Below are 26470 nucleotides of genomic sequence, written 5' to 3'. Positions count from 1 at the left end.
TAAAAAAGTTAAACAATGGGAAAAGTGGAAAATGTACAACATAAAATGCTAATTAAATATAATAAGCATTTTTTAAATAATGAAAATGTATTTTAAAATGCTTTATTTATTTAAACATATCTGTGTTTAGGTTGAAATATATATTTTTTTAAATTTATACATATACAAAAAATAAAAGTTGAAAACGAAACAAAATAAGAGAAATGCGTTACTTGTCTTTATTTCTTATGTACTTAATATTATCATTGATTACAAACATACAACTAACCATTTTTTAGAAAGTGTTGGACACTAAATTGATGATGTATACTATTCCTACTCCAATCTAAATCAATTTGGGGCCCGTGTTGGGCACTAAAATGTGAAATTTTCTATTCCTACTCCAATCAAAGCCTATTTGAAAAAGGAGAAATCTACTATTTCCATTGTACTCTAAACGTTTTTCTATACACAATCAAAACTCCATACTCACACACAATGTTTTATCTATATAATAAATTATACTTTAATCTAAAAACACGCTTTACAAAAACTACAAACCTATATATCCAAATTTAAACATTAACATATAAAAATGTTTATTTCCTATAATAAGTAATATATTTTTGCACTATTTACTATCATTATTAAACTTTAAACCATAAGATAAGAATTACAATCATAATCCAAAATGAACAATTATAAAATAAAATAAAAAGTTTAAATTAAATAATTACAAATATATGTTGGTATAAAATTATAATGACAATATTATGAACATTTATTTTGCACAAAAATTGTAAAATGTAAACCTTTTGCATAAAAAATTCTAAATATTGTACTTTACTAAAATAATTTTATTTATATGTAAAAAGTAGTTTTATATTATTTTCAAATGGATATTTTTATGTGTAATAACATTATAATATAAGGTAAATAATTATGAATTATACTTTATTAAAAATATTAAACTATCAACATGAATTTTGAAATTGCACAATATTAATTTGTTGAACATTAAGATAATCAACTTAACATTTACTTTAAAATAAATCTCCCCAGCCTTATCCTCCAAAAGCAAGGGGCTTATTTAATATTGTTTGACGCAAGGCAGCCCAGCAACTTATTTTGCTGCACTGCCCTGCGTCAAAAGAAAAGGTAAGGAATGCATCATATCTATGAGATGCGGCTCATTCTTTTCTTCTTCCACTGCGCTGGTGGACAATTGGCTGTCTTGTGCCAATACAGGCACCCTTGCATTCAGGTACAGGAGTGTCTGCATTGTAGGAATCACATAACATGTGTATTTCTAAAGCTCATGTTCACTATGTTGGCGCTGAATAGCAGATGTTTATTGTTACCCAACTCAATGGTAATCATTTTATCGATGGACGAAAGACTGATTGGACCTACTAGAATTTGAACCTGTGACCAGGAAGCCACATTCAGGCCCCTGCAGTGAACCCATTTGTGCACTGAGCAACAAGACCCTGAATGATTGTTTCTGAGCAGGAAGGGACACCTTTATGCGAAAAAACAATCAATGGAGGTGTTTCCTTGTTATATGTGTGCTGCAGAAAGAGGAAAGAGGAAAAAAAAGGGCAAAATAAAAAAAAATCTCCTTGTTATGCCTCCCCTCGGGAGGCGTAGGCTTCTGAAACAATCCCAGGTTTACAAGTCCTTGTTAATCTGGGAATGTTTTAAAATCCATGGTTGTTGTGTGGTAGCCCGCCCGCAAGACCCATGGAACACCGATTTGACCTGGAGTAAGGCAATGCAGTGACGTGCACTGCTCTGCCTTATTCTATATCTATGAGGCCTTGAAAAGTCACAAAAATTGGCTTTTGGGTAGTCTTGTAGATATGGATCTGCACTCTGCACCTTCGGTGCATCAAAAAAGTGATGCACCAGGGGCAAATTGGGCGTGTTAAAAGGCCAACAATATCCTGCTGTTAAAGAAAATTTGAAAAACATTATTTTTCAACATCAATACATTTCCACTACTTGATAATAAATAATAACAATAAATAAGCAAATAAAAAAAGTAAAAAAACATCTAAAATCAAACGCACTATAATAATGACTCACTAACTCAAATTATATTACATACAATTATGGGGCATATTCACAAGGAGCTATCGCCGAATTAACGGCACATAATCACAGCCAAAGTTGTGATAAATGTACCCCCCATTCACAAGCAGGTGCTAACAACAAACAGCACCAGTTTTCCTTCGATAGCAGCCACAAAAAACATCGCCACAGAGGACCACCGCAACTATCGCTAATGAGATTCAGAGTGTGTTCCTGCGCCAAAAGCCGGGACAAAAATGTAAATGTAAATTGATACTTGTATAGCGCACTACTCACCCGCAAGGGTCTCAAGGCGCTTGTACGAATAGCGCTGTGGAACCCGTCCTGGCTTTCCCTGTGAGGCGTCCACTCCTGGGCACCCCCGAGGTCGAGGCCAGGCATCCTTATCGTTGTGGGGGCCGTTGTGGAGATTTAGCAAGCTGTTGCCCAGAGTTGCAGAGTGGGACTCCATAATTGGAATAGGCACCGAGGCGAGAATTATCAGGTCAGTGGAATTTTGAGCCCAAGACCCGCCGAGGCGGGGAATTGAACCCTGGTCCCAGGCTAGACTTCTGCATCAGGGTCTGACGCTCTAACCATTGAGCCACACTTGAAGTGTGGGACAACACCACACCTCAACATTCACAATGACCAGTCAGAGTAGCGATAAGAACACAAAACCTGGTGTAAAGTCAGGCCACAGCCTGCACCACAAAAGGGAGTCCGGCCCAGAGCCATGCCTGAAGACAAACAGAAGCCATGGAGCTACTGATCATGCAGCTCAGCCACCCAAGAGGGCCACAACACCCACCCGACACACCCTCCTTGGACCACCACAAAGGCAGCGCAGACAAAGACAGCGGCCCCCCAGGAAACGCTCCTGCCTCACAGGCACAACTCCTGACAATGTCACTGAGCACCACAGGCTAAAAGGGACAACCATCCTACGCACCCTGGCCACCATCGCCCAACAGGCCAACGGCACCAACACAGCAGACAACAAATCCCACCCCACACTAAGCTGCTGGCCGTGATGCACCAGTTGGCCCCTGGCACACCTCAACCAACACCCACAAGAGTCGGTGGAGTCTCACAGTCAGCCACATCCAAGTCCCCCACACATGTCATGGACATCACCATCACCCTGTCAGCCCAGGTCCTGTTCAGCCAATACAATGCGCATGAACTGCTGGAGACCAAGCAAGGACCATACGCCATAGCCGGGTGCACTCACGTGTTGGGGCAATCCACTGCACACATGTCCCACCTGTGCCCCCTGGTGACACAGCACACAATCAGCGCAACAGGAAGCACACGTCACACATCTATGTGCAGGCAACATAAGAACACTGTGGAAACTTCACAAATGTCGCATCCAAATACAAAGCCAGTGTGCATGATCCCTTCGCCTTCTGACATTCCATCAGCAACCAGCATTCCTAGGATGGCACCCAGGGAAATGCACAGCTCCTTGGCAAGTACCAAATTAACACCCGACTCAACTGAACTCCACAACCATGCAGTCCACAAATCTGGCAATGCACACTTCATAAGTTCCCAACCAACATGCACAACAACATCCCTACCAACCAGAAACAGTTGAACAACTTACAATGGTAACTTGTGCAAGCCGTGAACATGACCAATCAACGTCATGGCAACTCAGGCACACAATAGACGAATGTGGGGAGATGAGGCAAGAAGGCATGTGTGAAGTATGCAATGGAACCATGATTGGGAAAGTGCCCAATGCCAAGGGTTGCAGCAAAGTGCTGGACATACCGCAGTATGCAGAACGAACGCATACCCACAGCGACATACACCTCTGGTATATAGAGTGTAGTGGACAGTGGACGCAACCATGTCACCCCATCCAGTGGGTGTCTTTGTGGAAATGTTGCCTGTTACGCCCACCCCCGTAAGCGTAAGCAGAGTGGGATGGGCCGGCGTATGCCAGGCAAGCATTGGGGTGAGAATAAAAAGCATGTAGCACTGGGAGTGGTCCTTTTCTGGAAAGCACAACGTTCCTGTCAGGGCAGTGACTCCCACCTCGTCACGAGGCAGGCACCGTCCTTGTTGGTGGAGAAGCCTGAGATCCTGTACACCTGCCATACCCTGCCCTGCTGGAGAACGAACAAGTCATGGCTCACCCTGCACAGCCAGGCCACACTGATCAGCATACACCAGCGTGAGCCAAGGAGGGCCCACCACGTGCCAGTGTAACCTCCAAGCTTGAGGCCTGCGCCCCAGACAGCCTTTCAGACCACTGCTGTCCTCCCGCTGTTGGCCCACATTACTCCTTTCTTGTTCACATATTCTACCAGCGTCCTCTGCGGCCCAGTGGGTCCCATATGTGAAAGCTTGTCCTGGCGAATGAATGGCAGTGACCCTAATTCCAACATGTGTTCCCACACATGTGTTCCCACCCACTCTGTTAGTGAAACTGCTTCTAACTTTAGGGCCTGCATGCAACTTGTTGCAGAGTGGATGGTCTCCAACTCCCTAAAGTTGAACGGGGACAAGACAGAGGTCCTGGTCTTTGGCAAGGACCAGGACATATGGTCAGGTGACTGGTGGCCCCCTTCTTTAGGTAGCTGCCCTATACCTACCAAATCTGCCAGGAACCTAGGCGTCATCTTTGACACCCAGCTCTCCATGGAGCTACAGGTTAACAGAACGGTGGCGACCTGTTGGGGTGTCATCAAGACCCTGAAAAGGATCGTGCACTATCTGTCCCCACAGGCGCGGAAACAGGTGGTGATTGCCCTTGTTGGCTCAAGGCTTGATTACTGTAACTCAGTGTACGCCGGGGCCAACAAGGGCCTGCTTCAGCGTTTGCAGGTCATACAGAACGCTGCAGCGCGGTTTGCTCTCGCTTTGCCCTGGTTGGCATCTATGACCCTAGCGAGGAAGAACCTCCATTGGCTCCCCATTCCTTCAAGGATCACTTTTAAACTCCTCTGCCTTACATATAAGGCTTTAACTGCAGGCTCGGCTGATGCCCTTGGTTCATTACTCACCAGATATGTTCCGAGCAGATGTCTACGATCCAGCGAGCAACACCAACTGGTAATTCCCAGAGCCAAGAAGGCTAGATGGGGGACCAAAGCTTTCTCCATATTGGCACCTCTGATGTGGAACTCACTCCCCCTTGAAATCAAACTACTTCCTTCCCTCGACCTCTTTAGGAAGTCACTGAAAACTTGGCTCTTTATTAAGGCATACCAGTAGGCTCTGTTTCTGTCTGCTAACAGCTTTTTATTTGGTTTAGGCGCCTTGACGCCCACTGGGCATAGTTGCGCATTATAAATAATATTTCATTCATTCATTCACAAACCCTGTTTAACGCCAGCCGGAGACACGTCCTGGCGAATGAATGGCAGTGACCCTAATTCCAACATGTGTTCCCACAAACCCTGTTTAACGCCAGCCGGAGACACGTGGAAGAGGGACCAGGACTACCCTGCAGACCTCACATCCAGCACCTAGTCGCGATTCAAGAATAGCCGAGTCCACACCAGTGGTTGCACTGAGAGGAGTGAGAGGAAGATGTGGCTCAGTCCGGACGAAAGCCAGATCACAGTTACAGAGGTGACCGAACACATGGTGCCACTGAACCACGCAGGCACGTGGCGCGACCAACCTATGCCAGCGGCACTCGATGAATGGCCTGTGCTGACCGCTCCCTCTGGCCTACACTGCTCAAGGCCTAGTCTGCACTCGAATAGGTCACAAATTTTGAACTGAACATCAAGTATGTAAAGGCAAATAACACTTCATTGGATGCAAAGAGAGGCGCAAGTGGTTTACACCTTGCATCTTGGTGAAGAGAAAAGGATCATTGTTACGGAAGTGTTCGTATACTACCGACAACTGCCCTAGTGCCACTGCTGCCTGCTGCCTCTGGCCTACACTGCGGTCCAGTAGGTCAGAGAGTCATGGTTCAGCAATGGCGGAGTTCATATCAGTGTACTGGTGATGCACACACCACCATGCAAGGATCAGAATGATGGCCCTGACATACTTACGGTGTTGCTCAGATCTGTTGTGGATGCCATCATTGGACTGAAACCCTGCTCAGCATTCCAGGTGCCAGTGACTCAGTGCACCGCAGGCCTTTGCCCGTTGCTGATTGTGTTTTGGGCTGCGGAGCAGTTGCGCAGGTATGTCACCTCAAACAGTGTGGGGAGCCCTGAGACATTGATGGGCAGGATGATGCAGGTTTCACACACACCACTGCATCTGCATCAGTAATATATCAAAGGCACACAATCCGAGACATTTTCTTCACATGAGCGCGCTCATCTCCAGTGTCCAAAGCCCAGTGCACTGCAACTCACAGACACTACTGTTTGCATGTTGGCTGTCCTCTGGACTTTCTCCGGCTCACTGTATGGTGCTCAGCAATTGACTCTGTATTGCATTTGTTTTCTGTTTCCGTTGCACTGGTGTCCAATGTTCAAGTGGTTGCCAGCACCAGGCATTCCGTGTGAAATGGCTTACACTCACCCCACACACATCCAGCACAGACGTCACTGTACATGTGGCCCTGCCAATAAAGAGGCCAGGCTCATGTGCCTGTAGACAGTTCAACATGATATCTGTGTGTGTCCCTGTGGTCGTGTAGTAAGCATGTGGGCCGTGGGCCCTACGACATTACATTATGTTGTGTACATTGGATGCAGACATGTCACTGCAAGCAGCGGATTGGAGCTTGGACATGTAGCTTTGTCGTCACCCACTCAATTCATAATGGGAGTGTCCAGGGCTATCGTACGCACAGCCAACATGGGTGTGTGACTGCTATTTGTGTGCCCCTGGGTGTGGTTCTTTGCTGTGTGGAGGCTGTTGTGTCCTTTGTTCTGCATGGTCGGCTATGCGCATTGTTCCACATTGTTGTCAATGTGGGTGTGCTGTTAGTGCCATGTGTGTGTTCTGTGGTGTGCCATGGGGATCTGGGACATGATCCTAGTTGTTTGTGGGTGTGCAGTGTGCTATGCCTCATTGTGCATGTATGCAATTGTGCCCATCTCCCCTGTCCATCCAGTCCCTGTTTGTGGCACTCCCTGTTGATGTTGTCTCAGGTCCTCTCGAGCTGTGTCCGTACTCCCTACTCCTTGCACCGTCTCCACACTGATGACTGTGGCCTGGGATTCCTCTGACTCCTCCGGGTGTGCTGGACTGCCACCTCCTGTCGCCATTGCTGCCTTCCTGTTGGCAGCGGGTTGGTGCCTGATTTAGGTAGTCACATCATGCTGACACCTATTGGCCTCCTAGGGTGTCCCCCTCAGCACTCTGACTGCAATCCAGGTTGTCTGCTAGTGGGTCAGTTGCTGGTAGTGTTCTGTCACCTCTGTTACGCTGGTCTTGTTTTCCTGCGGTCTGCACCCCGTCTTCCTCTCCCTCTTCTCCTAGGCCTGCCCCTACCCCGTTGTTTCTTGCTGGTAGTCTGTGGGGGTTGTGGGGTTTGAGTTGGCATCTGCGCTGGGTCAGGGTGCATCCATGTTGCTACGTGCTTTGGCCTGTTCCTGGTGTATTTTTTCTGTGGTTTTTATGGTTCATTGTCCCACCAGACGCTTGGGATTTGCAGACCTGTGGCTATTTTAGGTTACTTTTTTACCGCGTTTGGCCTGATCATCGCATTTTATTTGCATTTGCTTATCGCATTTTAGCGGCATGGCATTGATTTTTAAGTAGACATTTGCTGTGTTATCTGTTGTCTATCGCATGCTACCGCCTTATTGTGAATTCCATGTTTGCACTGGGTTATTTTCCCGCAATGTGCTGCGATGTTGAAAGTTGTGTTACGCTACTCTTGCGGTAGTTATCACACCTTCTTGTGTATATATACCCCTATATTTTCTAAAGCAACATTTTTCATCACAATATTAAAAAACGACACTTTAAACAATATTTTAACCTTCGTTATTCCTGGTAATTATATTTGTGACATCCCAATATTCTTGACACAATCACAATATTTGTTTCCGATTTTTGTCAAAACATCACTCTAGATGCTTTGGATTTACAGAAGCCCAAACAATTCTTAAAGCTGATGTTTAGGGTATTGTCAATATTTAATTTTCTCCTTTCCAACGATGGAAGAAGGCAATTTAAGGTAGTCTACATATACTGGTATGATTGAGACACTATAAAGATGCTCAAATGAAACAGTGCCTGAGATGCATATGTGTTGGTAGATGAAACTGGACCTTTATAACTACAATAGCCCAGATGAAATAGCCTAATAATTCAACAAAGTGGAGTCTGTGAGGACCACACACTGTGATATATTTTTTTTATTTGTATTGCTCTCCCAAGGCCTGAGAAAAGCCTGACATAATTGCTCGATCACCTTGCATCAAAGAATAGTAAATCTGGTCTCAATCTCAAACAATCTCACTCACTACCTGTCAAATTAATGCCTCTCACAGACTTTCACTCACACACATATGCTTACACATACAGGCACATGCTCACACACTCATACGCTCTTACCTAACATAAACACACTCTCACCTGCAAGCATACACACAACATTTATATATATTTTTTAAATTGTTTACACAGCTGCCACCAAATGTCCCATTCCAGCTAAGTTTGCTTAATTTTTATTTATACTAAAAGTGACAATATAATAATATTGACTGTTAGCATAAAGAAAAATATGCTGGAAATGAAGAATATGGAGCAGCCCCTGTGTTTTGTTACTAATTATGCCACCTCTGAGTCCAGGGGTTGCAGGAGCAGAGACAGGGTTGCAAGGAGCAAGCCAGGGCCCGCAGCTGTGACCGCTGGTGATTTCTAAAGGATGTCCATGAGCGCAATGAGTGTTGCAGCCCATTAGCAACATTTAATTTACGGCCCTTCGTAAATGAAAAACCATATACTAGGGATTTACCAGCAAATTAAATCAGGTTTATACTTGTTAGCAGGGGTAAAGTGTGCAGAGTCCAATGGCCAACAAAAACAGATTCAGCATAAAAGTAAAAATCCGGCGGAATCTCAGGCAAATGAAAGTAATTTCCAACAAGTATGTAAACAGTTTTTTCAATTTTCTTCATTAACTAGTTTTGATGTACCTTGACAGCTATAATTATTGGGCTTGATTCACAAAGCTAAACTTAAACTCTTCTGTAAGTTTAGTTCTTTTGCATTTCACTAAGCAATTATACGAGTGATATCATTACGACTGCCTATCTTTTTATGTGCAGTGTCTCCGCCATTAGTGCGTAGACTCCACAGTAGTGAAGATACTACTCGTAAAATTCCTTTGCAAATTGCAAACAATTGTAAATTTACATCAAAATGTAAGTTTACCTTTGTGATTCAGACCCATTGATTTGGAAATACATTTGAAACATAAGCACAACGTTCTTTTTTTTTACATTTTTCTGTATTAGCTAAGGGCTAGTTCGCAAAGCAGCGATACGCGAAGCTACGCGAAGTGCACTTCGCGAACTTCACGGAGCACTACGCGAGCTGCATAGTAGCATGTTCGCACTGTGCAAGATGCGTTTTCAATGATTGCACAGTGCGAACAAGCATCCGGCACTGTGAAATCATTGAAAACGGCATCTTGCACAGTGCGAGCTGTAGTTTTCTGCTGCTCGAGTAGATTTTTACTCAAGCTGCAGCTTTCTCAACGCGAACTGGTAGTTTCTCATCGCGAGCGGTTACGAGCATGCGCAACCACTCGCAATGAGAAACCTGACCTCCCCGCGTTGAGAATCTCGCCGGGATGTCATTTTGCTTGCTCGCGGTCACGAACATCTAGTTGAGGACCACGAACAAGCAAAAAATGACAGATGCACTACGCTACGCTGCACTACTCGTGTTCGCTCTGTGCTACGTGCAGCTCGCGTAGTGCGAAGTTGCGCAAACTTCGCAAACTACGTGAGCGTAGCGTAGTGCTTCGCCCAGGGTTAGTATTAGCACAAAGGATACCTTTATAGGACTAGATATGCCATCAATAAACCCACTAATAAAGACACTGAATATTTCGCGTGGAGTTCGTATGTTTTTCATAACTTGAATGTGGCAAGTGTGAATGAAAAGTTAGGAACCTTTTTAAATGAAAAAAATAATAATTTTCTTGTTTTCTAGGTCTTTTGCAGTGTAACAGTTTTCCATAGAAATGCTCCTCATCAGAAATCGATTTCCAAGGAAGGTGAAGGTTTCTATGTTGGAATTAAGGTAAATATTAAGATGTCAATAAAATGTTTTTCCTGAAAAGTTAAAATAAGAATACTGTACTGTACTGGGGAAGACTATTTCGAATCAATATTGTTCAAAGGGAACCTCAACTTACATTTCTGCACATCTCGCATAGCAAAAACGACTCATATTATTTTTAGTCTACTATGCACTAGGGTATTCCTTTTCGTGTTGTTTTCATATTACTCCAAAATGAAAAAAGCCACGAAAACACTACTATTCCTCTCACATAATATTGAGCAAATACTAAATATAACCACAAACAAATACATCTGAAGGGGGAAAGCCTTTGGATGACATAAAACAAATACATCTCCAATTGTAAAGATAATAATATCTGGCGATTGTTAACAAAATGAAAGTAGAATGTACTGTAGAATAAACAATTTTAAAACTGGAATCCATTGGCAACACACGTTTCTAAATTCTAGAATCTTTTCTGATTCATAAGTATGTGTCAATATTTATGGATGTAACATTATTTTCTATGTGATATAATCATGCATCCCTACATTATGGTTCATTCTCTTCTCGACTTTTACCTTTTCCCTTTTTATTTAAATCGCTCCCCTATATATTTGCGTTACTAAAGCGTTGAGATGAGAAAAGGAATCATCTTTCTCTTAAAGCTTCTCGTCTTGTTAGTCATTCTGTAAGCTACATATGTGGTGAACTTAACAATGATATCACAAACATGATATATTAAATGGAAAGCAATGTTGTGTCGTGATATCAATAATGTTCAAAAGGATGTATTTAGGCATGTTGATCTTAATCTTACTATTACCCAAAATGAATTTACAATATTCGTTTTCGGGCACTTCTATTTCTTCAGTCTCACAATCTTTCAAGTTAAAAGGAGGCTGTCCTCGCAGTATTTTTTTCAGTTGTTACTTCACAGACGATTAGTGCATGTGTGCACACCAGTGAGGTAATTTTCAATATGTGATTTACAAATTACGCATTGCCGTCTTGGAGATATGAGAGAAAAAGACGTGTCCTGTTCACATACAATTAAAAAGTATAGCATGGATCCCTTGCAGGTTTCAACGCATCAAAGATATATTGGTTAAAAAAATGATTAATTTAGTTTGCAATGCGCGAGCCAGAAGTGATCTGGTTCGTGTCCAACAAGTTTCAGGAGACAAATTCAAAAATGCATTTATACTTTGGGGTCGATTTACAAGCCCCTTGAGTCATGTTTTTGTCGCTGGTGCGTCACTTTTTGTGACACAGCGGAAGCGAAAAAAATGCAGCCCATTTACAATGAGAAGCATCTAGGGAGATGCGTCATGTTGTAATGCCCTGCGACACATTATACCTGCGTCAGGTATAATGTATGCAGGGTGGGCGTTCCCAAGCAAAAAAGCCTCCTAGAAGTGACACAGTGACACTTCTAGGATGCCACTGTGTCAAAACCTTACGCCTGCTTGGAGCTGGCATAAGAAATGACGCAGTACAATGAGGTTAGGCCTCCCCATGCATTGCTGGAGTTGCGTTTTGCTTGTGACATTACTCCAGCAATGCGTGACTTTTGCACCAATCCTGGCGCCTTCGTGATCCGTATTGTAAACACAGCGCATCCATGGTGGTGCAAAGGTTTCACAGGGTGGAGCAGGTAAGGTGAGGCATCTGTATAGATGCGTTACTTTCTTGTAAATCTGCCCCTTTGCATTTTAATAGGTCCATGGAATAATCATTGACAGAACTATGCTACTACACGAAGAATGTTTCAAATTAAAAAAGAACTTCTAATTTTGCATCCAAAGCATATTTTAGGCATTTTTTAAACGGAACAAGGTATATGTTTAATTATTCTAGAGTACACTGTGGGATTAAATGGCTATATTTAATAAAAATACCTATTTATCCTCAGACGTATAACATAAAAAACCATACACAACAGGCAAAGGCAGTGGGCTAGGGTTAGTACCCTCCACCATCACAGTTCCTGACATGCTGACACAGCTGTGCAGACAACGTGTGACTCAAGGGCAGAGTGCACTGCGCACCCCGGCAGAGCAACATCACCTGCTGCTTTATGAACGCAGGCACGAGGGCAGCTGGGAGGGTGGCTGCTGACTTTGAGAGTACCTTGCTACAGACATTTTGGCGGGACCTCCATTAAAGGATGAATGGTGAGCTCCCTGACGCAAAGGAGACTTGCGATGCAGTATTCACTGCAAATCTTTTAGTCACAGAAAAACACTGCAAATCGTTAAGTGGCAGCAAATAAGTGTCGCTAGAGAGAACATTTGTTTTCAAGACTGTCAAAATGTTAATAATATTAAAGTAACAAATGCAGAATGTTTCAGTAAATTATGTTTACTATATGTCAGGCTGAGAGTGTGATGTCATTTTATTATAGTTTATTCCAGAAACACTTCATATCGCAGAGGATGGAAAAGAGCATGTCCTGACCATTATTAGCACTGTTCCTATATCATGCCGAAGTGAAACCGACGTATGCAAAGTTACCTTAAAAATAAGCATCATCGAGTCAGGTAATATGCCATGGTAAATAGATTATATTTCGAAATGAAGAGTGCTTCACATGATTTGTGTGCCCAAACATGATGTAAATTTGCCAATACTTCACTCAATGAAAACATAACATGTTAAGACAAGTTCACGAATTGTTTAGAAATGTGTCCCATATATTTGCTGAAATGCACACTGCCAGTGGTCTTCAAGCCATTTAATGCTGCACCCCTCGCCCTCCCCCACTGGAAATTTGCAATGTTTAAATATGTCTAAACTAATGTAAACATTGCAGTTAAGTTAAGTTACCATTTTAACCCCTTCCCTGCACCGCAAATTCTGCTGCGGCGCAGGGCTGCTAGGGGGTGACCGCGGCTCTTCGGTGCTCATGACGGCTCCACGCGGTCATGAGTCACGGGCGGCGTGTGCTCATGATGGCGTGGTTCCGTCATGACCACGCCCGCTCATTAACTCGCCCGCAAAGGCAGGGAATTAGTGCAGCGTGAGAGGAGCAGCAGCAGCATTACGGCTCCATGCCATCATGAGCAAACGCCGCCCGTGGCTCATGACGGCGTGGAGCTGTCATGAGCACGCAAGGGGTTAAGAACGCAAACAAATACATGATTGCCAAACATACTACACTGATTAGGCAGGCCTTACTAACATGTAAACATATCCACAGTGTGATTATTAGAAAAGGGGGAATAGGGTGGATGTTTTGAAGAATACCTGGAGTCCCTTCCCTTCTGTACACACAAGCCTTCAGAACGATTGTGTTCTTTGGCGTCCTCTACACAGGACACCAGTACGAGTACATAAATGACATAAACTCGTGATTGTTCTCCCGCATTTGAGGGGACACTCTCCATATATTGCACAGGAGTGGTATTGGTTAATTGGACCTACCTCCCTGTTGGGGTAATAATTTTTTTCCGAAATACGGGGGAACCCTGAGTGACACTGAATGCGACGGTCCTGAAGAAGACCGGAGTGACCTTTCAGGCGCATCAAGAGCGGTCGAAACATGTTAACTCTGGCAGTGGTAGGAGGGAAGCCTTGAGGTTCCTAATTATCTCCTGAAGGCGCTTTCCCATCCTTTGTTCACTTATTTTTAATCCTGGTAGAGGTGCCAAGAAAAGTCAAATAAAGTTTGTATTCTGGTTGACACCTTTAATCAGTTATAAATCACTCCTCATACTGCACAATTTTTTTGTCTCACTTTTCGGTTGAAAACACTTGGTGTTTGCACAATTTCACCTTATTTGATGTGTTAAGTGTTGTGTTCGTTCAGCCCGCTTTGACTATATGTTGTGTTAAGAGAAATTTATTATTTTTCCCCCTCCCTTATGCTCCGCCCTGTGTGGGGTACACCAGGGCGTATTGTAAGTAGGCCCAATGATGAAGCATGTCACATACCTTGGTATGTGAGTGAGGGCAGTTTTTTCAAATAGAGTGATTTGCCCTATTGGGGCTTTCTCTATTCTTTGTTGTATGAGTATATATGGTTTTGTTATTTACTCTACCCACCCCTCTTGTGTGTACAATTATAGGTCTCTGGGGGTTCGGGGTGGCAGAGTCTAAACTTATTTGACCCCGCCCCTCTTTTGTGATTGTAGTCCCTTCCCTTTTGACACCTTCTTAAATGACAAAAGATGTTAGTGAAAGCCCATTACAGAGCTGCTTCCTGTCGCTCATTTTTTTCTGATGAAAACAAAGCACTCTTATCAGCATAATGCTTATTTTTGCTCTGCACCCTCACCCCACAGAGATCATTTGAGGCCCCCTTCAGAGCCCCCCTCAGTTTGAAGACCCCTGACACAGACTAATATGGACTTCATGGGATACAAAGCTGAAGGAATGATTAAAATCAAAATATGAATCAGCATATATGTTCCCAAACTATAAGTAAAAACATTTAAAATGTACTGCCTCTTATAGTTTGTTGTTTGTTGTTTGGTAAGTGCTAAGGGCCATATTTATCAAGGGTTCAAGTCAAGTCAAGTCAGAGAATTTATATAGCGCGCTACATACCCAGAGGGTCTCAAGGCGCTTGAGGAGGGGTGGGGAATTACTTGTCAAATATCCACGTTTTAAGTTGCTTTCTGAATGCTAGGTGGTTCTGGGTAAGGCGAAGGTAAGTGGGAAGTGAGTTCCAGGTTTTAGCTGCCCGGTAGGAGAAGGATCTGCCTCCCATAGTGGTTTTGTTGATGCGAGGTACCGTGGCGAGGGCTTGGTTGGATGACCGTAGCTGGCGGGAGGGGGTGTAGAAGGACAGTCGTGTGTTGAGGCATTCTGGTCCGATTTCGTAGAGTGATTTGTGTGCGTGGGTTAGGAGTCGGAAAGTGATCCTCTTATTGACGGGAAGCCAGTGGAGGTTTTTCAGGTGACCTGAGATATGTTCTTTACGTGGGATGTCTAATATGAGTCTGGCTGAGGCGTTCTGGATTCGTTGGAGTTTTTTCAGGAGTTTAGCGGTAGTACCGGCGTAAAGGGTGTTTCCATAGTCCAGTCGGCTTGTGACCAGAGCGTGGGTGACCGTTTTCCTAGTTTCGGTGGGGATCCAACGAAATGTTTTTTTGAGCATGCGAAGAATGTTGAAGCAGGATGAAGAGACGGCGTTGACTTGTCTGTTCATCGAAAGTGAGGAGTCCAGGATGACGCCCAGGTTCCGTGCGTGGTCTGTCGGGATGGGTGCTTTTCCAAGGGCTTCTGGCCACCACGAGTCGTCCCATGCAGAGGGGGAGGTGCCTAAGATGAGGACTTCTGTTTTATCTGAGTTCAGTTTCAGACGGCTGTGTTTCATCCATTCGGCTACTTCTTTCATTCCTTCGTGTAAGTTAGTTTTGGCGGTGCTAGGGTCATTGGTGAGTGATAGGATCAGTTGAGTGTCATCCGCGTAGGAGATGATGTTGAGGTTGTGTTGGCGTGCGATGGCAGCGAGGGGGCTCATGTATACGTTGAAGAGGGTGGGGCTGAGTGAAGATCCTTGTGGTACGCCGCAGATGACTTCAGTGGCCTCTGACTTGAATGGTGGGAGGCGGACTCTCTGGGTTCTTCCGGTGAGGAACGAGGTGATCCATTCTAGTGCTTTTCCTTGGATTCCGATGTTTCTGAGGCGCTGTAGGAGGGTGCTATGGCAGACTGTGTCGAAGGCTGCGGAGAGGTCGAGGAGGATGAGGGCGACTGTGTCTCCATTGTCCAGTAGAGTTCGAATGTCGTCCGTTGCTGCGATGAGGGCAGTCTCCGTGCTGTGTTTTGCTCGGAAGCCAGACTGTGAGGAGTCGAGGGAGTTGTTGGCTTCGAGGAAGGCGGCGAGTTGGTTGTTGACAGCTTTCTCGATGACTTTGGCCGGGAATGGAAGGAGCGAGATGGGACGGTAGTTTTTGAGTTCGGTGGGGTCCGCTGTGGGTTTTTTCAGAAGGGCGCTGAGTTCAGCGTGTTTCCAGCTCTCCGGGAAGGTGGCGGAGTTGAGGGAGCAGTTGATGACGTCTCGGAGGTGCGGTGCTATGATGGAGTCTGCTTTGTTGAAGATGTGGTGAGGGCATGGGTCTGTGGGGATCCTGAGTGGATAGAGTTCATCAGGCGGATGGTGTCCTCAGTGGAGATTGGGTTCCAGTCGTTGAGGGTGTTCGAGGGGGGTGAAGGTCCAGCATGTGGTTCGGTGGGTTGGTCTCCGGGTTGGTTGTCGAAGCTGTTGTGGATGTCTGCAATTTTGTTGTGGAAGAATGAGGCTAGGGAGTCGCAGAGGGCTTGAGAGGGGGTGATGTCGTTAGAGTTAGCCGGGGGATTGGTAAATTCCTTGACGATGTTGAAAAGTTCCTTGCTGTTGTGGGCGTTGTTATCTAATCGGTCCTTGAAGGCGGTTTTCTTGGCCTTTCGGATCAGTTGGTGGTGTATGCGGGTGGCGTTCTTGAAGGCGTCCTTGGTGCTGGAGGTTGGGTCTTTTTTCCAGGCCTTCTCAAGGGAGCGGCAGAGTTTCTTGGATTTCTTAAGATCATCGTTGAACAAGGAGGTCTTCTTGCTGCCAAGTTTGATTTGTCGTTTTTTCAGTGGTGCTAGGATGTCGGCGCTGTTGGATAACCATAGTGTGAGGTTGGTGGTGGCTTGGTCGGGGTTTGAGGAGTGGGCTGGGGGGTTTAGAAGAAGCGATGAGGAGATCTGGTCGATGGTGATTTTGTTCCAGTTTCTTTGTAGAGTTGGTTGGGGGTGGTTGTTGGGTTTGGGCTTGTTGTAGGTAAAGTGAACGCAGCTGTGGTCGGTCCAGAGGAGGGCCGTAGTGTGTCTGAAAGAGACATGATTGCTGGAGGTGAAGATTGGGTCGAGTGTGTGACCTGCGATGTGGGTGGGGGAAGTGACCAGTTGTTTAAGTCCGAGGTTGGCGAGGTTGTCCAGAAGGGTGGTGGAGTTGTGGTCGTTGTTCTTTTCAAGGTGAAAATTGAGGTCTCCCAGAAGGATGTAATCTTTGGAGGGGAGCGCGTGTGGGGTGATGAAGTCCGTGATGTCCTCACTAAATTGTGCGCGGGGTCCTGGGGGTCTGTAAAGGAGAGTGCCTCTGAGTGTGGTCTTGGGGTCCATGTAGATCTGGAAGTGAAGGTGTTCAGAGTTGCCGAGATTGGCGTCTGAGCTGGTTGAGATGCGGATGGATTTCTTATGGACGATGGCGATGCCTCCTCCTGTGTGGCTGGTACGGTCCTTGCGTATGATCTGGGTTGCTTCACTTCTGCACCATGCAATGAGGTGCAAAAGCTACGTAACCCTTGAGATGCGATTTATCAAACCACCCAGGTCCACCTTATAAGGCAACACAGCGCAAATGGTTCTGTTGCATCACTTGGCCCCATGGAGGCATTTCATAGGTGGTGCGTGGATGTTCCCATTCAAAATCCGTGGATTTTGACGCATTCCCAGATTTACCATAAGTGGTTGACCTGGGAATGCTCCAAAACTGTTAGGCCTCTGCAGGTGAGGCATAATTAGGAGAAATATGTTATTTCTTATCATTCTGCAGCACATATAGAAAAAAGGACAATGCCTCAGGGGACTGTTTTGGGAAGGGGAGGTGCCCTTCCCTGCACAAAAACAATCCTACTTACAAAGCAGTAACCCTTGCACCATTGTTCAAAGGTGCCTGTGTTGGCACTAGGCAGCACATTTTTCTAGTCTAGGGAAGACATGGCATTTTGGGCTAGACTGTTCCCATGAGGCACAGGGTCAAGACTGATTAGCATATAGCTGTGTCTAAACTGGGGTGGTGAAGTGAGCTAAAGAATGATGATGGATTCAACCCAGATCTGTGACTGTGGGTGAGTGTCGGAAAACTTTCAGAACTCCGTCTATCCTCTCCTTGTGTTTGTTTTGTTCTCCCTAAGTTGGCAGGGTATGCCCAGACGTGGGTCCCTTGCTCACTTTGCCACTGGCTTCAGCTAGCCTGGCTGATGAGGGCTGTTAGCCCGAAACCGGTCTCAGGATGCTTGTTTTCGGTCCTGGGAAGACATGGCTTGGCAGTTCGTGTTGGACTGTTCCCATGAAGCACAGGGTCAAGACTGAATTTCATATAGCTGTGACTAAACTGGGGTGGAAAAGTGAGCAAAGAACGATGATGGATTCAACCCAGATCTGCGACTGGGGGTGAGTGTCTGAAAAGTTTCTGTGCTCCGTCCATCATCTCCTTGTGTTTGCCAGGCAGCACATTGTGCGCCAGCACTGGGAAACAGCAGGAATGTGCTGTACAATGTTAAGTTTGGCGCATTCCTGCCCATTTCCTATTACACAGTGCAGCGAGGTGACTTGCAGCACTGTGATATGTGATATGACAATAAATATGCCCCTAAATGAATTTGCAAGAAGCTACCAGGGATGATTTTTGGCTAATATGTTAAAGAACCGGATTTTCATATGCTTTGCTAGTTTAAACCTAACCTGAAACAGTGGTACACACAGCACCATTTTTAAAACATTCTCATAAAGATAATGGAGCACATTTACAAACATTTTGCATTGCGTTTGTGTTACTGTTTTAATCCAAACCTGACGAAAAGTGTTGGTATGAGATTTCCAATGTGAAACAATGCCCTGCTTTTTGTTAATTTGTGCCAAGGTTGTTCCATGGGTGATGCATGTGCTTTCCATGCAGCCACCCAAGAATTTTGATGCAAATCTCTATCTGCAAAGAACTGAAGACAGGGTTTTTTCATCAAAATCCTCAGCCTCCTTGAGGCAGGCGCAATTAAATATTTTTTTTTTTCCTCATTTATCACTTTTTTATGTGTTCTGCTTTTTACAGCACACATAAAAAGTGAGAAATACTTTTAAGAATAGTTAATGTATGTAAAGGACTCTTTCCAGTGCAGTAACTATTCTTCACAAAATGCCAACACTATAGCACAAGTGTGTCTGCGTTGGAGCATGGCAGCCAAAAGTATGCCTGCTCAAGGAGAAATCAAAACTGCAGCACATTTTAGTAAATATGGCACTGTTTTCCTCTCTCAAAATAGTGGAACACAGTGCATCAACTTTACTGTCGCTGCTGCATTGCATTAATTGTAAGTAAATCTTAAGCAACCTGTTATACAGGTGAAATAGGCCAATACTATAATAATATTCTAATCAATCCTGAGTCTTCGCAGGGGTTGGTGCTAGGTTCACACTCAAGAAGACTTTGAAGAAATTTCGAAAACTTAGGGGCATATTATCAAGGGGGTTTATCTCCGCTTTTTCGGCTTTAAAAGCCAAGAAAACGGAGATAAAATGATCTTCCTATTACCTAGCTGTCACTAACACCAGTTAGCGACAGCTAGTGGGAGATATCTTGGGCCCCGCTTTGCATGTCAGTGAAATTTATCACTAATGACATGCAAAGTGGGCGTGCCAAGATGTTAGCGACTGGAAACAGTCGCTAACATCGGTATCTCCTATTACCAAGTTTTGGAGATATTCGCGCTAAGCGCGAATATCTCCAAAAGCTAACACCTGCCCCGGAGCAGTTCTTAGCCATGTTATCCAATGGTAGGTGGATAACATGGCTAAGAGCATTAGCTCGGTAATGCATGAATATCGCTGACTTTTCAGCGATATTCATGATTTTCGGCCGATTTTTATCGCTTAGGAGATAAACCTTGATAATAGCAAGGGGGCATATTACCAACGTTTAGCGATATTTACCGCTAACGATGCTTAGCAACGAATTTTTTAACGCTAAGCATCGCCGGAAATTATCGCAGAGATAACTTGCTATTAGCAAGGTTTATCTCAGTAGTGATAAAAATCCTCGCTCTAACTGCCAATTGAGAGATTATCGCTGGAAAACCAACGATAATCTCTCGAAGTTTGGAGTTAGCTTGATGATAGGGGCTCACAAATTTAGCCATGATATCCACCTTCCATAGGATATCATGGCTAAGTCAGGAAAATACCAGGTGTAAAAAAAGCAGTGCTAACCGCGGTTACCGCTGCTTTTTTTTATCACTAACAGGGTTAGCGAAATCCTTGATAATAGGAGAAATGTCGCTTAACAACATTTCTCCTATTATGTTTTCTCTGGAACGCCCCCTTTGCATCTCATTAGAGATGCAAGGGGAAGCGTAGAGAAAAAGGGTGCTAACATACGAATTTGCGTGTTAGCACCCTGTTGCTGATAGGGAGATAATTTTATCTCCACTTTCTTGGCTTTTAAAGCCAAAAACGCGGAGATAAATCCCTGGATAATATGCCCCCAGGTTCCTAAGCGATAAAAATCGCCGCAGCTCGGCGATAATAATATTGCCGCTAAGCCAACATAGCAATAATTATCGCTAGTTGTTGGTAATATGCCCCCTCGTCTTTTTTCAGTTCAGTTTTTCTTAGGAGCTATAGATCGTACCAGCAGTGCGAATCAAGGGAATATAATTTGATATGGCATATTATTTTTTTCTTAAGCACCTTTCAAATTCCCTCTTAACTCCTGCCTCTATTTGCTTCCATCTTCCCAGTCATGTCTTCCTACAACTGCAATCTTATCTATGGATGTTTCAGAAGATAATTAAAGCAGATAGATGGGAAAAAATAATGCTTGAACACATTATACCATGCCATGCAGAATAATGCAAATATATCCATTAGTTTTTACCAGTCATAAATGCTGAGGCCATAGACAGCGGTGGAAATATAATGTCCAAATAGCTATCTTAATAGATCATGAATACATTCCATAAGAGAGCTGAAATAAAAGACATATGGTTTGATTTGCAAAGGTAAATATACTTCTTTACATATATTTTTGTATAGATACTACCGCATGGTGTTGCTTTTCACTATTTCCAAATGCGGATTCAGACCTACGTGTAAACTACATGTCTCCACACTCTCCAACGATTGCATTTGCAACAGTAAAGTTAATACCAACAACTTTGCAACGCTTTTTTCTGTTATACATAGATGGCAACATGGATTTTGAGATCTCCTTATGGGAAAGTATGGGGAAATATATTAAGTTCATAATTTAAAAAAATAACAATTTAATGTACAATATCAATGCAGAGCAAATTAATTTGAAATATTTATTTTTAGCCTAGGAAAAATAAAAAAAGTACATTAACTCCTCTAATTAAAGGTATTAAATAAAAAAACATAATTGTAAGTAGTAATTTAGTAATTGCACACACATATACTGTAGGCAGACCAAGCCAAAAGATAACAGTGTGCTGTGCAGAGTCAAAGACTACTAGTAGTGGTAATTGTAAGTACTCCCCATTTTCCAGCCTCTGTCCCTTACCCCCCTGCTGTTTATTGCAAAGGCGTATTCCTTAATGTGCACACATTTACGCGCATGTGGCAGAACCTTTACACAGAACAGAGAGGAGTGGCGAGGTCTCCAGCTGTAGGATTGTGAATCACATTTTGTAGTACATGAGTAGTACTACTTTACACACTAAAAAATGCAGTTCGTAAATCGGGTCAATTTCATGCCACAAAAGGAATATCGTCGTGTATCAAGAGGGAGAGAGAGGACCAGCTAGCTAGTCCGTATCCCCAGTTTATATATACTTTAATCAAAAAGGGACTAGCTAAGTTAGGGAGGGGGTTGGTAAGATTTTAATTTATAAAAATCTATGTGACTCAGTATTGTTTTGTCAAGGGGTTGTGGCACATAGTGTGTGTGCTCATGAAGCCCTCACCCACCAACCTAGTTGGTGGCATGCTTCATCATCGGGCCCACCCAGTGACACCTAGCGTGTCCCGGGTGTGCTACGACGCCTGATTACAGCGGAGCAGGTATGTCACTGTGTGTGCGGTGAAGGATGTTAAGACTGTGAGATTTAAAACGGCTTGGCGGGGGTCCCAGTACCCGAAGGTTGAGGAAACTTTAATACCTGGGCCTCCGTCAGCGGTTAAAAATAAGGCTGTCGGACGTTAGGGGCGGGTTACGACCTCCTACGTCCTTTAGTGGGTCAACATGTTTCAGCCAGTGCCTTATGAATAAACTGGCTTTCTTCAGGACAGATAAAAAGGAGATAAAAAGTGTGTGCAATTAAAACTAGTGGGTGTGTGATACAGACTATGTGTCTACACGCCCTAAAGTGTATCTATGTGTGAGAGGGGGGATTCCCTTCTCAAGTACACGCTAGTTTTTAAGGGGTTGTTCTTCAAGGTTTTTTGAAGTGGCAAGGGGTTGGTCAGGATTTCTGACCAGAGCTTGCTTTGGACCTGTAGTGCCTCCTTCGCAGAACCGGTTCTTCAAAACTCCAAGTCGTTTTAAATCTCACAGTCTTAACATCCTTCACCACACACACAGTGACATACCTGCTCCGCTGTAACCAGGCGTCGTAGCACACCCGGGACACGCTAGGTGTCACTGGGTGGGCCCGATGATGAAGCATGCCACCAACTAGGTTGGTGGGTGAGGGCTTCATGAGCACACACACTATGTGCCACAACCCCTTGACAAAACAATACTGAGTCACATAGATTTTTATAAATTAAAATCTTACCAACCCCCTCCCTAACTTAGCTAGTCCCTTTTTGATTAAAGTACAAAAGGAATATCATCATCAGTAAGGTTGCCGTAATCGACATGAATTATCTGTCAATGTACTCATTATTCCATAAACATTAAGAGCATTTGGGATCTATAGTGTTTATTTCTTCTGTGGACATTCCCGTTGCAATCTAAACCATGATACTTATGTGGATGTCGTTCTTACACTAGTAAACAATGGCATTGTATGAGGCCTGACTATCAATATCATTTGATATATAAAATGTAAATATCTTTTTAAGAGAATAGGGGTTAATTTGTGACCTGTAGTTCAGTTAGTGATACAGTTGATGTACCAGTCAGTCTCACTGGAAATCATTCTTTCACATTTTGCTACAAAACCTCCTGCCTCATTACCTTGTATGAGGTATTGGCACTTTGTGTCCCTGCAAGTGGTTGAAAATGTGGATGTGGCGGAATGAGGGACAGCAGAGCTCCAACCCTGTATTCATGTTTTTGAATATTCTTGAAACATCAACATTTTTTAAAGAAGTCCCTGTCACACGAACAGGGGCTATAGACACTGCTTAGAAAAACTTGATATGCTGGTAATGACATCAGGGAGCATGCAACAATCCCTTGGATCACTGTTTACTCCACCTGATGCCGGAAGCTACCATTCAAAGGACCTCATTTATGAGGCCTTGCGCCAGTTTTGCGCTTCCGATGCGTCACCTTTTGTGACACATCAGCGGCGTAAAACATGCCTCCTGTTGCGCGCTTTTTACAAAGTGACGTATATAAGCAGATGCATCACTTTGTAAACCTCTGCGCTACATTATACCTGCGTCAGGTATAATGTACCAGGGGGGACGTTCCCCCGCAAAAAGCATCGTAGAAGTGATGCAGTGAAATTTATGAGGTTTCACTGTGTCACTTCTAGGACGCTGTTGCGTCAAAATCTTACGCCTGCCTCACAGCAGGCGTAAGACTGACGCAGGCCCTTTCACTTGGGGCTTGCCCCATGTGAGAGGACGCATTGCTGGAGTTGCGTCACTTTTGTGACACACTCCAGCAATGCGTCACTTTTGCGCCATATAGATACGTCAGAAATACTGACGTATCCGTAACTCCATGCAACATGATGCGTCATACAGTAAATATAAACCATCATTTATGTCACAAGGAGTGCACATTGAGAAGTGACGCATCGCTGCTTTCACTCAGCGATGCCTAATTTCCCATAAATGAGGCCCATAATGTGGAAGCTGTCTCAAGAGAGTGCCTTCCAGCTTGCCAATGTGGTAACTCTAATGTCAGACAGCAGCATCTGAAATGTATCATAACAGCTCACAATAAGGATATGAATGCTCAATTCACGTGTTCCTCTTTCTGATTTGGTGTGTCACATTGTGAATCTCGAACACTTTTCCAGCAACATAATGCCTTTAGAACACTGCATTTAATGCTTTTTGTAGTTGTAAAGTGTCTGAGTTCAGTACACGTAGGCTTTGTAACCATGAAGGGATCTTGTGCATCAGGCTCAGAATGATTTTTTCATAATTGCACAATTAATTTTCAGTAGGGGTGGGCGTAGTTCATGAAGAAGCGCTACGCGAAGCTACGCGAAGTGCACTTCGCACTACGCGAACTTCACGTAGAACTACGCGAGCTGCGTAGTAGCATGTTCACACTGTGCAAGATGAATTTTCAATGATTGCACAGTGCGAACAAGCATCCGGCACTGTGCAATCATTGAAAACGGCATCTTGCACAGTGCGAGCTGTAGTTTTCTGCAGTTCAAGTAGATTTTTACTTGAGCGGCAGCTTTCTCAACGCGAACTGGTAGTTTCTCATTGCGAGCGGTCGCGAGCATGCACGACCACTCGTAATGAGAAACCTGACCTCCCCACGCTGAGAGTTTTGTCGGGATGTAATTTTGCTTGCTCGCGATCGCGAACATGACGTTGAGGTCCGCAAACAAGCAAAAAATGACTGCTGCACTACGATACGCTGCGCTACGCGTGTTCAAAGCCATGCAACGTGCAGCTCGCGTAGTGCGAAGTTGCGCAAACTACGCGAGCGTAGCGTAGTGCTTCGCCCAGGCTTAGTTTTCAGTGATTACGGATGAAAGTTTGGAGGCACCAGGGTAACAAATACCCATTAAACTGATCCTGCAATTGTAATAATATGAACATGTTTAAATTAAAAAAATAAATTGCTGAACATCAATCATGCCTGTTCTATCCACAGCAGAGACACTATATAAAGCTTCAGAGTTCAACATGCAAATATCCTTTACTTCAGAGGTCTTCAAACTTTTTTTTGCTCTGAACCTCCCTAAGCAAAATATTTTGAAATAGAGCCCCATCTCCAAAACTTTTTGGCAAGACTTGGAGGAGCGGTAAGGCTAAAAGGGAGAGGATCCTTGCAACCATTAAACAAGATTTTGCATTAGATCATTCTTGGCGCACAGCTCATCTGGATCTTTAGCAGCTTCCTTTTTTTTCTCACCAATTTAATCGTCCTTCAACTTAAGATGTTTTCCTCTTAACCCTTTTGCTACCAAGCTTTCCCCCGCTGCCATGCCATTTTTTGGCTATTTTGGGTACTTCGCACTTGGGCCCCATAACTTTTTGTCCACATAAGGTATCCACTCCACATATGCGTCCTTTTCTTCCAATACCCTGAGGATTTTAAATGTGCACAGAATTTGTGGATTCCCTTGAAGGTAACAGAGAAATTAGACAAAATACAGCAAATATGTGGGTTTGTAGGGAAAAATGGGAAAAAAGCGATGCAGAAGAAAGCGTTAGTTTTTTTTTCCCTGCAAATGGTATCCACAAAGGGACTCTGGTGCTAAACTCACCATCTTCCCAGCTTTCAGGAACAGGCAGACTTGTTTCAGAAAACCAAAGGTAAATTATCAAGAAAGGCGTTAAAAATTATTGCTGGTTTAGCATCAGAAAACTGCTGCTAAAGCGGTGATAATGGGCTTGATAATATGCTCTTGAGAATTCCAATAGAAGTCCATGTTCTGGTGTGAACATTTATTTATTGTGCATTCAACTTTCTTCCAGTTAGTGGTAAAAATGGGTATGCAACCAATAATGGATCCTAGAAATCTGTACATTTCTGAAAAGTAAATAACATTCTGAATTCAGCGAGGAGTAATTTGTGTAGATCCTTCAAGGTTTTCCTATAGGAAATGTTGAGACTTGGCATCTTTGGCGTGGTTGCCCCTGAAATCTTAGTCTCTACCTCCTGTATTTTTGATGCTTTGCTGGATTTCCTTTTTGCTGGCTTAGATGCTTTGGGCACTTTGCCACTTCTAAGGAGTGCCAAAGCACAAGTGCTCACTGTGTAGATTGTTATTACAATTGGTTCTCACTGATTGACATATTTGATTTACTGGCAAGTCCCTAGTAAAGTGCACAGAGGGTGCAAATCAAATCTACTAAAGGGCCTTCAGCACTGATTGTGCCACCCACATGGCTAGCCCTGAAACAGTATCTCAGACCTGCCACTGCAGTGTCTGTGTACAGTTTTAAACAGCCATGTCAACCTGGCAAGTGCACCCCATTGCCAGGCCCTAACCATCTCTTTTCTTACATGTATGGCACCCCTATGGTAGGCCCAAGGTAACCCCCTGGGCAAGATGCAGTGGATGTGAAAGGTAGAACATGTACTGGTGTGTGTGACATGTCCTGAAATACTGCCAATTTTTGTTTTTCACTATAGAAAAGCCATCTGTCCCTTGGGATGGGA

At 44.0% G+C, this 26470-nt stretch overlaps 1 protein-coding gene across 1 annotated transcript in view; it reads left to right on the top strand.

Annotated features, from left to right (window-relative positions):
• Positions 1-26470, top strand: part of LOC147732932 (von Willebrand factor D and EGF domain-containing protein-like) — a 1979930-nt gene that overhangs the window by 363313 nt on the left and 1590147 nt on the right. The window contains exons 6-7 of the mRNA XM_086955141.1: positions 10159-10248; positions 12638-12773. Of these exons, the coding sequence (XP_086811267.1) occupies positions 10159-10248; positions 12638-12773 (226 nt within the window). The remainder of the gene's footprint in view (positions 1-10158; positions 10249-12637; positions 12774-26470) is intronic.

The sequence above is a fragment of the Lissotriton vulgaris genome, chromosome 2_1 (genome assembly GCF_964263255.1).
Source record: "Lissotriton vulgaris chromosome 2_1, aLisVul1.2, whole genome shotgun sequence".
NCBI lineage: Eukaryota > Metazoa > Chordata > Amphibia > Caudata > Salamandridae > Lissotriton > Lissotriton vulgaris.
The sequence above is the reverse complement of the archived record's forward strand: the minus strand, read 5'-3'. Positions and strand labels throughout refer to the sequence as shown.